The 18,052-nt window shown below is 40.0% G+C and overlaps 1 protein-coding gene across 1 annotated transcript in view; it reads right to left on the minus strand.

The window, feature by feature from the left end:
- Positions 1-272: 272 nt before the first annotated feature.
- Positions 273-18,052, minus strand: part of ALKBH3 (alkB homolog 3, alpha-ketoglutarate dependent dioxygenase) — a 33,942-nt gene continuing 16,162 nt past the window's right edge. Inside the window, exons 9-10 of the mRNA XM_083379633.1 lie at positions 3,673-3,771; positions 273-2,847 (exon numbers count right to left, since the gene is read on the minus strand). Coding sequence (XP_083235759.1) covers positions 2,755-2,847; positions 3,673-3,771 — 192 coding nt within the window. The 3' untranslated portion in view covers positions 273-2,754. The remainder of the gene's footprint in view (positions 2,848-3,672; positions 3,772-18,052) is intronic.

The raw sequence follows: 18,052 nt of genomic DNA on the forward strand, positions 1-18,052 counted from the left end.
ATGCTCTCCTGGAAGTTATCTTGTCCAAACCAGAGTATCCTAAGAAGTCCCAAGTTTCAGCTCTGCTGAATTGTAATTGATTGTAACTAATCCAAAAATAGTTTGATAGAATCTCTAGAACATGAAAATTTGATTTCAGTTTCTAGGGAAAACTACTGTCTTCCAATAAGGTTGTTTATTGTTCCACACATCATCAGGATCATGTATATATTAAGCCACAACATGACCTGTTTTGTCTTAGCATATCTAAAGCTATCATGCCTTGTATTGTAGCTTTATACATCATTGTTTGTTCAAAAAATAATAGCAGATGAATAAGATTAGCTGTTGCAATTTGGTTATAGTTTATGGTTTAACCAGTCATGTGAACTAATCATGGCTTATTAAATAATCATGGTTCAACTACATTTAGCAAGATTAATACATTTTGTAAGGTTTGCTCATAAAGTTGGACAAATGTTTGCCTGCTGCCTCTCCTACTTCAGAATTTTTGAAAGGCACATTCCCCAAAAATAATTTTGCAGAAAGAAGCTACCTTCAATTGCATAATTTTCACTTTCAATGAAAGCTTGCCATGGACACAGCTGTAAACTACATTTGAAACAAATTCCTGCCATTTGCCCGGGTTACACAGGTTAGATTTTCAATTATGACAAAACAGAGCTATTACACAGCTTTATGTCCAGCCATCACAGGCCACAGGCACTACTGAACAGCAATTCTTTTTGAGTCAGTTAAACATACAAGCACAAAAAAAGGGAGAGGGATTCATGCTTATTGTCCAGTTACTTGTTTTTTTAATGTGCAGAAAAGGCTGAATCACACATTCAGAATCAAAGCAGGTAATGAACAAGCTCCAAGGGAGAAGGAGGAAGAGAACCATTTACAGCAGTGCAGCAGTCCCTGTAAAAGCATTGCCACTTACATCTAGGGTACCTAGTCCAAGTATGAAACATTAACATTAACCTAGTAGCTAGGAATGGGGTGGAATTTGAAGACCATCCTGTGGGCATTCACATGACATTCGTTGCCACTGAAGTTTACCTTTTCATTAAGCAGTTGGCATGGCAGCACAGCCATTTACAAAAACACCCATCAAAAGGTAAACTCAGTTAGGCTGCTGTCTGATAGCCCTTTCCTATCCCATCAGTTTGACTTGTCTAGGGACATGGAGCTCACTTCCAGACCAAACACTCAGGTACAACTCCTTACCATGTTTACTTAGTAAGGCCTATGTAAGCCCACAGTCTCCTGTACACAGTGCTTTTTTTGTAAAAGAAAAAGGTGCCGGAACTCACACGTTATACAACCCGCCTTGCCTACCCTACAAAGTTCCATCGAAAAAAGGTGCCGGAACTCCGTTCTGAGCGTTCAATGAGAAAAAAAGCCCTGCCTGTACATAAGTGTATTTAAGACTGTTCTTTTAACGGGGGTGGGTGGGTGGGGAGGGGGAAGGAGTTACAAGTGTCAGAAAAAGTGACTTATCAATCCGTCCTTGAAGTTGCAATCACTGCATCACCCTACAGTCACACATTCTCAGTTTGGGGCTTGGCAAATGGCTCATATTTATGACGGTTGCAATGTCATGTGATCACAACTGCAACCTTCCCAGCTGGCTTCCAACAAGCAAAGTCAACGGGAGAGTGTGGATTTACTTAACAGCTCTGCAAGTCACTTAATAATTCACTTAACATGTGATTCACTTAACAACCACGGTGGTTCACCTAATATAACTTCAGTAAAAATGGTTATAAAATTGGTTCCACTCATAAGATTTGGTTAACAACCACATTCTAATTCTGACCCCAATTGTGATTGTAAGTCAGGGACTTTTTTGAAAAAAATATGCTGATGTAAATATATCTGGAGTGCTTCTCAACTGAAGATCCTGAGCAATCATAACTAGGAATGTAATCATTCATTCCCCATCTAATCTTATGAATAACTATACTTGAGAAGGAACATGCTCATGACTCTTGAAAAATGAAGCCAAGGTTCCTAGTGAAAATATATTTTCAAATATTACTGATGTTCATCTCATACAACAGAATGCTAAATTGAATGGCATAAGTTATTTAAAACAGCTTTGTTTTATCTTCAGTAATAATAGTCTTATTGGTATAGCTCAGGAGTAGGCAGCCTCGGCTCTTTTATGACTCATGGACTTCAACTCCCAGAATTCCTGAGCCAGCATGGCTGACTCAGGAATTCTGGGAGTTGAAGTCCATGAGTCATAAAAGAGCCGAGGCTGCCTACCCGTGGTATAGGTAAAGGTCCTCCTGAAACCATCCACAGGATTACAGCTAATTATAGTAGATATTTCTTTTACTCTGCTCCCTCTTCCCCCAAAATTGCTCCAGCATTGCAGAAATGGTCATGAACGTGGCAACTACAGTTACAAGTTCTGAAACTGGAAATGTTTCTGAAATCCATTACTAGTCCTTCTCCTCAAGAAGAATCCTTTCTGTTCTCCACTAAAGATAACATTTGCGCTCTGAATGCATATAACATTTTGACTGGTTTTAAGCAATAAACAAATATTTTTATCATCAGGTTTACACATTAGCAGGCAGTCTAAGAAAACAATACATTGCTCAATGGAAATATGCAAAAGCTGTACGTTCTCTTTGCAAGCAGTTTCTTCTCCCCCTGAGATGGTAGCCATCAAATGGTGGATCTGGCTGGGTCATCACATCCAAGTCAGCATTAAACTCTGGACTCAGCAGCAAAAGCACAGTTCTGCATTTCTTTCAGTCATGTATGCATTGCCTCTGGTTCTGGATATATTGTCCTGAATGTCAAATTTATACGTGGCTCCCTGGAGTGATATTCCTTGGGAACACGGTGCTGAAAAAAGATCCAAATCAGCCCTTCAATTACATAATACATATTAAGGAAATACACATATTTTGGTTTGGGGCATGCAAAACATCAAATTGTATTTAAAATGAATTTCCTTAAAACTGCCATACTTCCAAAAATAAAGAAGAGGCCAAATCCCTTTGTTCTTTTGTTGTTGTTTCTTTTTTTCTGGTTAACAAAACAACATTATTTGCTTACTGCACTACCGTGCAGGACTATTTCACAGGTTGGTACCCGCATGTCTTCCGGTTGTTCAGAAAAAACCCCCAAACATGTAAGATTTTTGTGACCTATGAAAGACAAGCAGCCCAATCTCATAGCAAACAACTTTTCAGTTCTCCCCACCTGAATGCGTTTCAGTGTTGCATTAGCCTCAGGTTACTCCTTGACTTATAACTATTCATTTAATGACAGTTTGAAGTTACAATGGCAGTGAAAAAAGTGACCTGTGACATGCTGTGTCATGCTCACAACCATTGCAGCATCTCCACAGTCACATAAGCAAAATCTTGGCGCTTGGCAACTGGTATCTACAACAGTTGCAGCATCCCAGTGTCAGATGATTGCCATTTCCAACCAACATCCATTAAGCCAAGTTAATGGGGAAAGCCAGATTCACTTAATGACAGCATGATTCACTTAACAACTATGACAAAAAGGTCATAAAATTGGGTGTGACTCATTTAACAACCCCTCTTGCTTAGCAAGGGAAATTCTGGTCCCGAATGTGGTCATAAACTGAGGACTACCTAAACATAGATCTGTAGGGAAGAAAATAGCATTTGTATAATTTTTCTCTAGGCTCCTTACCTGCCAGTCTTCTTGAGTAGCTCCTTCCATCATTAGCAAAGTACCATGATCCAATGGCATATGAACTCTTTGCACGTAAGTATAATCATTGTTATCCTCCTAAAAAGATTTATTAAGTATAGTTAATCTATAGTCATAAAATCATAGAATTGGAAGAGGCTACTTAGGCTTATTTTATTCAACCTCTGCCTAAGTAGATGTCTTAGCTTCTGCTTAAATACAATTAATATAGGGAAATAAAATGTTCTTAAGCCAAGTGTTCTCATGATTACAAAGAATTAATGGATTTGTGTCATATTACAAAATCTAATAACGTCATTAGGATTAGGAGTGGACAGCCCCCATTATTTTATTAATTAAAGTTTAATCAGATAAAACAATGATACGTTTTGCAATTTTATCAATATAAAATAACTCATAAACTGCAGCTAGGCTACAATATGCATCACTGTAAGAAGATACTCTTAGTCCATGAAGGAAAGTAACTGAGATACCAAATGAATTTGGGGGAAAGCCCTGCAGGCCACAGCTGTCACCTCATGTTTCGGCAGAAGCTGCCAGTCCAAGAGGATCCCCAAATTGCACATTAGGTCTGCCTGAAGAACTGTTATGAGAATTCAGGCTAAAAAATGGGAGCCAATGTGATCGAGTGGTTAAGGCACTCGGCTAGAAAGCAGGAGTCCAGGATTTCTAGTCCCACTTTAGCCATGAAAGTAGCTGAGCTCTCTCTTAGCCCAACTCACCTCACAGGCTTGTTGTTGTGGGAAGAATAGGAGTAGGAAGTTGTGTGGGATATATTTATTGCCTTTAGTTATTTGTAAAAATAATAAAGACAGGATACAAACAAATAAATAAAACCTATGGGAACACATAGCCCATTCAGATTAGGCAGGGAAGAATTTAAGCACACCCTCCCAGTCCCTCCTCTAGACTCTAAACAGTCACTGAAAGAAGACTCAACAACTTGGTCAGCTTGGGACTGAGATACAGTTGAGTATCATCCAGACAGCAATGATAGCAAACTCTGTCTCTGCAAATGACCTCAACCACAGGCTTTATACAGATGTTAAACAGGAGAGGCAAAAACAAACTGCCCATGTGAGGAAGAAGAGAACCACAGAACACTTTTGCTCCCATTGTTAATCCACACAGTGCATTTGGAAAGATACTATATTTAACAAGTTATACTATCTTTATACTACAACCTGGCCTAAAACTCAACTGAAATGGGCCTAGATAACGTACTTCCTTCAGAACGCTCTGAAGCTCCAATTCAAGTACCTTCTCAATAACAAAGAAGGGAAGGTTGTAGACTGGGAAAAATGTTCAGAATTGTTGGATCCAATAATGGCTTCTTGAGAAGGAAGCACATTGCTACTGCCTTCAAGGCAGTAAAAATCAGATTAAAAGATCCATTCACTACCACATGGACCCAACCACATATTATCACTCAACAAGAGATAGGAGAAGCATAGATCTAAAAGGCAGATAGTGGATCTTGTTAGTGCTTCTGTCAAAACATACAGAATGGCCGAGTCAGAGCCTAATTAATAAATAAATAATAATAAATAAATAATTCTTAGCAATCAAGTGATTTGATTCAAGAGGGGTCCAGGATAATGCAAACAGCAGAGAACATGATTAAATAGGGCTGCTAGCCAATAACTATTTATGCTGCAATGCAATGTCTAATTCAAGCTCTTACATGTTTGGTTGGATTCTTCTTCTATCCTCAATAGCATTCTAAGTCTCTCTTTTGTCATTTTATCTCCAGGAGCAACTCAGAAAATGAGGAAGCTTTTCAGGATCAAGGAAAAAGAAAATTGATGTAATCTGATCCAAGGCCCTTGACACCTGCCCATTACAAAGGGCAACTAAAAGCTAGGTTGCTCATCATATCCCTAAGCTCTCTGTGAAATCTATCAAGGTTTATCAGTATGGGTCAGCTTGATCTGATAGATACAAGCTCCCAGCAGGTGTGGGGGAAGTGCCAGAAAGCTGAAGACAAACCAGAAAGTGATCTAACCATAATGAAAGACTGCTAATAATATCCTCCACCTTCAGATCACACCGTAACTGCCCCAAGATAAAATACAGTTCTAACATGTAATCACCACTATGAGCTAACCTCTAAAAATCTGGGATAGATTCGTGGTTGCCGTGAACTCTTTCACCAATCCATGCTTGAACACCACATGCTGGCTTGAACAGGCAGAACAATAGCAAGTTTTGTTGGTGTGTAAAGGGAGAGTGGGTGTTGAGTTCCGGCAGCTGCTGGCTTCCAAGAAAGATGGAGAGGAAACCCAAAGTGCATCACCTCTCAGTGTATCTGTATAGTTCCTACTGAATTTCCCAAACTTTTGGTGATCTTAGCTGCTCTTCTCTGATATTTATATCCCATCTTTTCTCTAAGGAGCTCAAGCATTATAAACAGTTCTTCTGTTTCCACTTTAATTCTAATAATACTCCTGTAAGCAGTAGGTAATGATATAGCAATTGGCCTAAACTGACCCACCATGCTTATTAAATAAGAAAACAACCTGGAGTCAGATGTCTAATTCTAAACAATGAGATCTCTAGCAACTCTTGGAATACCTCTTGGAATACCTCCAAGGTTTATATTGTATTACCAGAGATCAAGATATTGCTACTTTCTGTCCCAGATAGTTCCATTACATGCACAGTCCTTTAGATTACAAAAGTAATTCAGTTTAGTAGGAAAAGATGGAGCAGCTACACAATATAACTGGTAGAATCAAGGAAAGATGAATTTCTGCAAGCAGTATTTTTACCGTCAAGAAAGCATCCAGAAAATGTTTTTCTCAAAGAATGTATTATTCTACTGCTAAAATAATCTATAATGACTATGTGGAATGTAGATACATGTAGCTTCCATTGATCAAGTGGCATATACCTTCAATCAAGAAGCATCCAAAATCTTCCCAGACCTATAAAGCCCTAAATGGCATGGGTCCGGATTATTTGCGGGAGTACCTTTTGCCGGCATTAACTTCCCATCGTCCTATGCGCTCCTACAGAGAGGTCCTCCTTAGGGTGCCGTCGGTCAGGGAATGTCGACTGGCAGCCCCCAGGGGGAGAGCATTCTCTGTGGGCGTGCCTGCCCTCTGGAATCAGCTCCCTGTTGAGCTCCGGATGGCTCCCGACCTTCGCTCTTTCCGCCGCAACCTGAAGACTTGGCTATTTGAACTTGCTGGCCTGGACTGAGGGATTGGGATTTTAAATTTTACAATGGGTTTTATTGTTTAGGGCTACTTGGTTTAATTTATTTTAATTTTTCTATATTATGTGTTGTATATAGTGTTTTAGTTGCCCTGTACACCGCCCTGAGTCCTTCGGGAGAGGGGCGGTATATAAATCCAAATAATAAATAAATAAATAAATAAATAAATAAATATTGTATTCAGATTCTTCCAGAGTTAAAAATTCAGCTACTAAATCATCTAAGAAAAGCATCTATCCTTGAGTTTGGTGAATGTATTCAGAAATTCCATTCCCGTATACCACTTAAAAAAAAATCTTGCAAATCCACTGCAATACTGAATAGTAATAAGCATCCCCCACAATTAAGGAGAGAATGTTTTCAAGTCTGAAATGTTGACAGGATATTAGGCAATTGGTTAAAAAAATATTGAGGGGTCATTGGTGCTCTCTGAGCTTGGTTGTTTAATAATAATAATAATAATAATAATAATAATAATAATAATAATAATAATAATAATAATAATAATAATAATAAGAGGAGGAGGAGGTGGTGGTTAGAAGGGACCTTGGAGGTCATCTAGTCCAACCCCCTGCTCTGGCAAGAAACCCTATACCATTTCAGACAAATGGCTATCCAGTCTCCTCTTAAAAACTTCCAGTGTTGGAGCATTCACCACTTCTGGAGGCAGGTTGTTCCACTGGTTAGTTGTTCTAACTGTCAGGAAGTTTCTCCTTAGTTCTAGGTTGCTTCTCTCCTTGATTAGTTTCCATCCATTGCTTCTTGTCCTGCTTTCAGGTGCTTTGGAGAATAGCTTGACTCCCTCTTCTTTGTGACAGCCCGAGATATTGGAACACTGCTATCATGTCACCCCTCGCCCTTCTCTTCATTAAACTACACATACCCAATTCCAGCAACCGTTCCCTATGTTTTAGCCTCCAGTCCCCCAATCATCTTTGTTGCTCTTCTCTGTATTCTTTCTAGAGTCTCGACATCTTTTTTACATCGTGGTGACCAAAACTGGATGCAGTATTCCAGGTGTGGCCTTACCAAGGCATTGTAAAGTGGTATTAGTACTTCACGTGACCTTGATTCTATCCCTGTTAACGCAGCCTAGCACTGTGCTGGCTTTTTTGGCAGCTGCAGCACACTGCTGGCTCATATTTAAGTGATTGTCCACTATGACTCCGAGATCTCTCTCACAGTTACTACTATTGAGCAAGGTACCACCTATACAATACCTGTGCATTTGATTTTTCCTGCCTAAATGTAGAACCTTACTTTTTTCACCATTGAATTTCATTTTGTTAAATAGTGCCCAGTGTTCGAGTCTGTCCAGATCCTCCTGTATCTTAAGCCTATCTTCTGGAGTATTGGCTATTCCTGCCAGCTTGGTGTTGTCTGCAAATTTGATGAGTTCCCCATCTATCCCCTCATCCAAATCCTTGATGAAGATGTTGATGAGCACTGGGCCCAGAACAGAGCCCTGGGGCACCCCACTACATACTTCCTTCCATGTAGATGCAGTTCCATTGAGGACCACACACTGAGTACGTCTGGTCAGCCAGCTATGAATCCATCTGGTGGTGACGCTGTCTAACCCACATTTTTGTATCTTATCAAGTAGTAGGTTGTGATCTACATGATGCAGTGCTTGACACCCGTGTCTTAGTCTGAACTATCTAGTGGGGTTCACATATACATATATATAAAGAGATGATCTTTTTCAATCTGTTTATCTCTTCTTAGCAGAGTCAATATTGTCAATATATATTCAGAAATCCTAAGTGCTGCAAAAAACCATTTTAGATAGAAGTATTGTGATATCATAATTAACTCCTATTGAATGGAATCATATGAATATTTCATAAATCATTGGGAATTAGTTTAGCGCTGGAACGAATTGAGTTTCTTGGAATTAACTTACTAAGTGTATATCTTTGGACTTCACACAATCTTTAAACAGAATACAACCAGGAATATTCAGATTGTGAAATTTTAGGGGGGGAAAAACAGCCACACTGCAATTGTGCCTCAGAGATCAAATAAGCAATACCCCAGTCAAGAAACTGACACAGAGCCATTAATAAACAACCCAACCAAAGAATCCCTAAGACCACCCCCACCCACCCAGTCAGGCAAGACATAAGGATATAAACAGACAGCAAATAGCATACTTACTACCTTACTACCGTAGCACTGATGATGTTACCCAGTTATGATACGTCTGCAAGAAAACAAGCAAGCTCAGGGGGCACCAAGGACCCCTCATTTCAACCCTGAGCTACAAACTTTCTATGTACTGCTCCATAGGATCCATCCACACAGTGTAACAGACTTCAGAGAGAAAATGCTAGCAGTTTTATTACAGCAGTTATTGATGTTCAAGATACCACAGTAAATCTGGTTTACAATTCCGTTGCTGCTAGTTCAAGAATAATAATGCAGCGGCAGAAACAATCTTTCATGGGAGATATGACTTTGGAGAGAAAATAAGGCTGCAAAATTTCAGGTCAACAGACTCTACTATTTGAGCCTCTGATTAATACAGAAGCCAACAACGATACATAATGTAAGATATAGCCCTGGAGGTGGCTATCAAACTTGTGCGTAGGACTGACCTGGCAGGACAATTGGCCTGAAGAACTAAACTCCCAGATAGTTATGACTGAATATTTTGTTGTGCATCAGTCAAAGAGTGGGAGGGAGATGAAGTAGAGGTAATTTGAGATAGCAAATTTGCCAACACAGGAACCAAAACTGACCCAACAGGAATGTATTCCCATTAAAGATCTGGGATGCTGCTAGCATGCCACCACGCTCTTCAAATCTGCAGTATAATTAATGCAAGGTTCTGACTTTTATTAATATTTAGCAGAACCCTGATATTCTAAATATAGTACCATTCTGAAAGCCCTGGCAAAAAAACAGAACACATCACTGTCAAGAACTATCACCTTAACTACTATCCATCTATGAATCCCTGCACCTATAGATTCTTTTAAAGTTAACGGAGCTATTACTTCTGTGGCTCTCTGCTCTGGTTGTTATCACAATGATTATTGAAGCTGTTTTTTCTTCCTCAAGGACCCTCTTAATTTATGAATTCACGTCTCCTGGAGCTTCACAAAACTCCTTCAGCATCCTATTTATTTCAATGTTTTGATTTTAAAATCAACCTCTTATTTTGGTTTCTTACAGACATTTTTTTCAGACATTATGGCCAAGATGAATATTCCAATTGTTACATAATCTCCTTTTAGAAATGTAGACATTTTATGTCTCATTTATAGCTGGGGATAAGGGAACCTGCAGCCTTCCAGATACTGGACTCAGCATTACCTGGAGTGGCACAATGGAGATTCATGGATTTGTCACTCCCAATTTGGTACAGCAACCAAACAGGATAGGTATAGCCTCCAACAGATAGTTAGCACTACAGAACTTGCCTTCCAAAGAGGACCTGTATATATATCTGACCTGGTCAGAAGGAGGGCTGACAAAGTTATCTATTGATCCCTCACATCCTGGACACAAGATGTTTCAACTCCTCCCCTCTAAATACAGAGGTTTTTTTCCCTTGTGCCATCACTCTGCTGAACACCTAATTCTCACAAAACTGTCTTATGTCTAAGTATATTTACCCATGTGGTAGGGCTGATTATTAATATAAAACTTTTATTCATAAAACATGAAACTCAGTCAACTGAACACTCAAATTGACTGGCACTAATGGTTGACACGGGCTGCTGCCAGCATCCTAGGTATCAACCAGGTATCTCCTTAAAATGTAAGATGTTCCGGGTAGCGCAGTTTTTTGTAGCTTTGCTGGAGTTATTGCAGGAAGTTGCAATTTCTTGATGTGTTTTGTAAAGTTTTTGGACATAGTTCCCAGTGCCCCGATGACAATGGGTATCACTGTTACACGTTTCATCCATAATCACGCAGTTTCGATGGCCAGGTCGTGGTATTTTGTAATTTTTTCCAGTTCTTTTTCTTCGACTCTGGCATCTCCTGGTACAGCGATATCAATAAGCTGTAGCTTCGGTTCTCTACAACTGTGATTTCTGGTGTGTTGTGTTCCAAATGGTGATCTGTCTGTATTTGGAAGTCCCACAAGATCTTCACCCTCTCATTCTTGACAACTTTTTCCACCCTATGTTCCCACGGCTTTTCGGACACAGGCAAATCATATTTTTTACACAATGCCCAGTGGATTAGTTTAGCAACTCGGTCATGCCTAGCTTTGTAATCAGTTTGCGCGATTTTGCTGCACTCACATATTAAATGTGAAACAGTTTCAGCTTTGTTGTTGCAAAGTCGGCAATTTGGATTGTCAGAGGATTTTTGTATCTTTGCTTTCATGGCATTAGTTTGTAGTGCTTGTTCTTGAGCAGCCAATATTAAGCCTTTTGTTTCTTTCTTGATGGTTCCCATCTTAAGCCATGCCCATGTCAAGTTGTTATCATATTTTCCTTCAATGTTTTTCAAATGTTGTCCATGAAAAGCTTTGGTTTTCCATCTATTTAATCTATCATCCAGCCGTTTTTCCTTATATTCTGCCTTTGTTTCTGTTATTTTGATAATGCTCTCTGTTTTCACAGCCTGCAACAATTTTTCTGTACTTTGATTCACATAGTCATTCAAACTTTGTTTTTCTTCTTCTATAGTTTGATGGATTTGCAGTAGCCCTCTGCCCCCTATTCTTCTTGGCAGGTATAATCTGTCGATGTTACTTCATGGATGTAGAGCATGGTGCATGTTCAAATGTTTATCCATTTTCCGGTCTAGGTGTTCCAATTCGGCCAATGTCCAGTTGATAATTCCAGCTGGGTAGCGTATCACTGGGACTACCCATTAATGGCTTTAATTATATTTCCACCATTCAGCTTTGATTTTAGTATTTTGCGGACTCTTCTGATGTATTCCTTTTGTGTTGACTCTGACTTTTCCATTCAAGATGTTATCTGCTTCCAATACGCCCAGGTATTTGTAACCATCATCCTTTGCTAGTGCTTTCATAATACTTCCGTTTCCCAGTTCTATTCCTTCTATTTTCCCCACTTTTCCTCATTGCATGGATAATATAGCACATTTTCCAAGTCCAAAGTCCATTCTGATGTCGTTGCTAAACAGTTGAACTGCGTTGAGTATTGATTCAAGTTCAGTGTGGCTTTTCGCATACAGTTTTAAGTCATCCATGTATAATAGATGGTTTATATTGCCATGCTGGTTTGAGATGTGGTATCCCAGTTTTGTGTTTTGTAATATTATTATCAATGGAATTAATGCGATGTTGAACAATAGTGGTGAAAGTGAGTCCCCTTGGAAGATTCCTCGTCTGATGTTGATTTCATCAATGTTCTCCCCATTTTCTGTTAGAACTGTTTTTCATTTTTGCATATTTGCTTTCAAAAATGTACAGATGTTTTTGCTGATTCCAAAGTTTTCCAGACATGCATTAATCCAACTGTGGGGTAATGAGTCAAAGGCTTTCTTCTTCTTCTTGTTATTATTATCTTTCTCATCTTCTCTACTTCCTCTTATTGGTATCATCATTATCATTATTATTACTTTTTTGTTTTGCACGCACACTGAGAACTTCTGTACTGGAGACAAACGCCTTGTGTTTTTCATCATATCTGGCCTAATAAAGTATTCTATCTAATTTTGGGGAATCTATTCTGTTTTGGTGTGGGCTATGCACACTTAATATTCACCCAATAAACGTAACAACTCATATGCATAAAACATTATTACACCTTATCAATAAAACAAAAGGCCTCCTCTGAAGTTTTTGGGGTTTTTCTGTTGCAAACAATCAAGGCACTTAGTATTCTTCAGTGGAGGGGATCAGACTTTGTTCAGTATCTTGCTAGGAAAAAACAAAATTATCTAGAGGCTAATCATGGATATCCATTATTATCTAATACAGGGCTTTTCAACCGGTGGTACGCGTACCAGTGGTGGTATGTCGGCACCTGGCAGGTGATACGCTTACAATGGGTTGAAAAGCACTGGGTAAAAAAAAAGTGTAAAAGCATGGGAATGAGCTGAAGTGGCAGTGACGCAGCACAGGCCTGTGGGAGAGCCAGCTGGAGCCGCAGTGTTGCCAGGGCTCTGCTGAGCACTCAGGATCTCCAGCTGACTGCGCTTCCAGAAGCTGCAAGCAGCCTAGGGAAAGGAGTCAGTTGTAGCTACACTGAAGACAAAAGGAGGAGCGGGTAGACACGTTCCTGGGGTGTTTACATTTGGCCCAGGGTCATCCTGGAGACAGCAAGGGGCTGGCCTACCCCGGCCCACAATCCAAGGAAAACCCCAAATCCAGTGGGCGAGAAGGCAGCCCAGCCACCAGGCCCCTCTAGTTCCTTCTCCTCACCTTGTGGGCACAGACACAGTTGCCGCTCCTTGCCATAGCTGAGGCGGGACTTGCAAGTACCTCTGTCCTACAAAGTGGTGCTCTCTGGCTTTCCCACCCACCACCAAGCTGGCAGCCCTGACTAAAGACAATACACTCCAGCCTCACCCAGCCAAGGAAGGGGGTGGCAACCGAGACTACAGCAGATCTGCAGCTTGTCAGGGGCGCTCAAAGGCTGCTCAACTTTAATCCGGAACCTTGGGGTTGGAAAGCAGAGGGGCAGCGCCATGTTTGCAGGCTTGGTGGCACCTGCTGGAAAGTCTCCCGCTCCCCCCCCCAGCTACCTCCTTCGGAGCCTTCCTGGGCCTGACAGGCCCGCCAGCATGGCGGTGGGCAAGAGCGCCAGGTGAGCTGCGCTTTGCAGGATGAAGCTGGAGGATCTATGCTGGCAGGCCCACAGGAATCAGGACGGCTCAAAAGGAGGTAGCTGCGGCAGCAGGGGGGGAGGGGAGAGAAGCAGGTTTTCCAGCAGGTGCCGCTGTTCTTTGACGACTTTGCTAGTAACCTGCAGGCTGTGAACTTTCCTTTCCCCCTTGGGGTAAGAATTCAGGAGTGCTAGATTTATTTTTCCTGCTAATTACAGTACACCTTGTGGGTTTTTTAAGGAGCTTATGGAAAAAAGATGTGTCTGAAAATTAAAGGATGTATGGATTGAGTTATGAGACAGGGAAGGGAAGTACATGGACTTATGCACTTCCATTTGCTATCAGGTGTGCCACTAATATTCTGTCTGGACACCTGCATGCTCTCAGGACCCAAAGATTATTTTAATACTTCATAGGGCTGTATAGTGGATTGACTAAATTTTTCTGGGTTCTGATTTTAAGGTGAGAATCCTGAGCTGTGGAGGCCTTTGCTCTTCTTCCTAAACACATAATAATAAAATATTGAGAAATAAAGGCTCAAAGGGAAGGCAGATAAGAAAGAACAAGACCTTTTGGGGTCTTCAATTCCCTTCCTGTTAAGAGTTCCTTAATAAGGTTTGCTTTTCCTTCCTAATATCAATAAAGGTGGTTTTTCCAGAAGATATGTAAAGAGCTGTAATTAGTGTTTTATTTTTGGCTGTGTTTTAATTTTTATATAATGTATGTTTAATTGAAGAGGACTTGGAGAGATAGAAGTGGCCAACATGGAGGCCGCACCTTGCCCTCCAGATCTCTGTCTCCCCAGCCAGATCTCTGAAGAGGAGGATGGGGTGGAGGGGAGCTGTGTGAGGGAAGGCTGTCGCAACAAGACAGCATCCTTACCATGCACAATTAGAGATGGGAATCCCCTTTCGAGAAGGGCTAGCCTCCCTTGTGCAGGACCCGGGAGCGCTGCTCCCCTGCTGCCTCCTCTTGCTCTCCAGAGATCTGTCAAGACAGAAGTTGGACTTGGAGGAAACTGCTTCCTGCAAACATCCTCCACCTCCTGCTTTGCTGGGAGGGGGCACCGGATAGGGAAACATCAACGATGTCTGGGATTGGGAAAAGAACATCTCCTTAGCGTGCTACACACACACACACACACACACACACACACACACACACTCCAAGCTTGGAGACTTGTATTCACCTCTGAGCTAGCAAATTGCCAATCATGCCTGGGCTTGGGGAGAAGGGCCTCTCCTTCCTCTGTGGATAAAAGTCCCCAAACCTGGAATGTGATGTGTGCATGTGCTTGGCTGCTAGCAGTTTGTAGAGGCGAGGAGTTTGTGAGGCACCAAGTTATCCCCACATCCAGTTAGCCAGTGCGACTTGTTCTGTTCTGACCCAGCTGTTTCAAGTCAGCTGTGTCCAGTGAGTGGCGTCAAGCAGGCCACACCCACCTGCTAGGCGACTGATGGTACATGAATATTGCCGTATCCAAAAAGTGGTACCATCTCTGAAAAGGTTGAAAAGCCCTGATCTAATATATACAGCCTAACTCCTCCTCCTGCTTCAAGCTACCTGTTTCCTTGGTTACAATCTTAGTGGCAGAGCTACCGCCTGCCTACTATTAGAGTTTGGCTTTAAATTTACATTGCAGTATAAGATGGGAAGTTAACTGCAGTGAACTAATCCTTCAAGCAAACTCAGGGCTCTGCAGTAAAAAAAGGCAGCATAGGTACATTTTGCAGATCAGAACATTGGCCATTTATCTCAGCTGTTGTACATATTTATTTTTTGGATGCTTTATTTTTTAAAAAGATTTTTCAATTGTTTTTATTAGTTTTAAAACTATAAGCCACCCAAAGTCACTGGTTGAGATGGGCGGCTACAGAAATTCAATGAATGGATACGATAAATAAATAAATAAAATCTAAAACCTTTATTCTTTCTGAAAAAGCCAAACTGCATCCTGAAAAATTAGTCACATTACATATCATTTGCTTCCAACCCTACGTATATTATATTTATGAACATATTCTTTTTGCAAGAAATCAGAATTCATTTATTTTTTTTTTTTTTATTTATTTTAATTCCATTTATATCCCGCCCTTCTCCAAAGACTCAGGGCGGCTTACAAGCTTAGCAGAATTCATATGAGTATATTGAGTAAAAGGAGCCCTATTAAAGATATCTCATGTATCTTTGTCAATAGGGTTTTACTATTAATAAAACTGTTTTTAATTTTTTAGATTAGCTAACTTATGCAAATCTGTCATATGCAAATCCGATAAGCATTTTTTCCACTTCGTCATCGCTACTAAAAGAAACATTGAAGATTAGAGTGCTCAGAACTCAGTGCCAGGTCTTCCCCCCCCAACCTGATGAAGAACCATTACTGAACACTCTTGAAGTACAATTTTCAAATATTGTGTTTTGTACTTTATCGTAACATCTAGCCAGCATGTAACTAGTGTGATAATTATGATAAATTATGACAGGGCATTTTCCAGATGCTTTCCTGAAAACAAGACATAATATGCTTACCGCATTACAGGCAAAATATTGAGGAAATTTAACTGACCAAAATAGGCAATATTAGTTGGCAAGATTTGTTCTTGGCAAATCCACGTTGACTTTTTATTATTTACCCTACCACTTTTAAGATGTAATCTATTCTAGAATCATCCCAGGGACTGATACTAAACTGACTGGGTTAGTCCTCCTTCTCCGCCCTCCCCACAGAGCTCTTGCTTTGTTCCTGTCATCTGGCACTTCCACTAGTGCTTCTAGAGACAGCAGGCAAAGTACATGGTCAGCTCAAATGGGCCCTAGGCCACCTTTCTTAATATACTTTAAAGTGCTGGTTTTGTTTTTATTTATTTTTTAAAATAAAAGCCTGGGACTAAGTTGTCTGAAGTACCACCTTCCTTTATACCTATTCAGATCTTAGGATATTCTTCAAAGTTTCAATTCCATATATTCATGCTCCTTGTTCTGCCTCCAGGTGGTTTGGAGAATAGATTGACCCTCTCTTCCTTGTGGCAGCCCCTCAAATATTGGAACAACAGTGGTGATCTCTTGGCTTCCCCGGAGAAGCTCATCTGACACTTTTGCCATCAGGGTAGATAGAATACTGCCTTTGAAAACGAATTCTAAAGCTAAATCCTCACTGGGCCAATAAATCATTTTATTTTTTTCTTTTACTAGAAAAAGAACATTTAAGGTATATCTTGCTGTTAATTATGATTCAGTCATAAAAACTGAATATTGTAGCTTATCACCTTATTTTATTCTTTCTTTTGTAAATTACTCAGGAAGCATGGAGTAGCTATACCTCCCAAGATATTTCTGAGCATATTAATCCTAATAGTATACCTCCAGGATTTAATCTACCCCGACACATATGGGTGACATACAATAGAATTAGAACGACTCATGGGGTGTGTGCCAATTCTCTGTATAAATGGGGAAAGACACCTTCAGCACAATGTGATTGTGGGGCTCCCCGACAGACTATCCAACATATAGTGAGGGAATGCACTAATAGAAGATACCCAGGAGATTTTAAGGACTTCCTCTGTGTAACAACGGCAGCTACTGACTGGATCTCCAAACTCGACATTAAACTCTGAAATGTTATTTCTGTTTTGCTCTTAGGTTTTATAATTGCTTCTTTTTTAAAAAAATTGTTTTAACTGTTCTAACTTGTAAATATGAAGTGCTTTTAATTCTGTGTGTGACCAGCCATACACTAAATAAATAAATAAATCAGGAATATATATTGACAGGTGATTAAATAGATTAAATATTGGAAAATATTTCAAGATGAGGTGGAGAAAAAGGGAAAGTCTTTTTATATAAGTAAAAGCCTGCTCATAAATTCTGCATCTCACATTATTTCAAATTATTGATCAACTAATGTATAAAAAGGGTTTTGTAATGGGTTGTTTTAATTCAATGTGGAAAAAACTGTCTTCATCTCTAATCATCATCTTCACTACTCAACTATCCTATTCCTCAAAAAAGAAAAATGAACCTTGGAGTTCGCAATGAAAAAAATGTCAATTATCCAGGGAGCAAAGAATGACAATAGATGAAGTTTGTACATACAGTTTTCGTTCAGAAGAAAAAAAAACTAAAAAATGGCTTTAACAGCAGTGGAAGCCAATCAGTTTCAAATCATTACCCCATTTGTCTAAATCTGTAATAAACATTTGTTGTACTTCTCTACCTACTTACCTGAACAGGTTTAAAACAATATTGGGTTCCTCCATTTTAAAATGGGAACATACAGTTTCTGGATTTATCAATCAGGTACAGTATATGATTTGGGCAAATGAGAATTGAACTGAAATTCTGCAATGTGAAATGGACCAAGTTAACTTGAAAGTC

This window comes from Vipera ursinii, assembly GCF_947247035.1.
Source record: "Vipera ursinii genome assembly, chromosome: 1".
Taxonomy (NCBI): Eukaryota; Metazoa; Chordata; class Lepidosauria; order Squamata; family Viperidae; genus Vipera; species Vipera ursinii.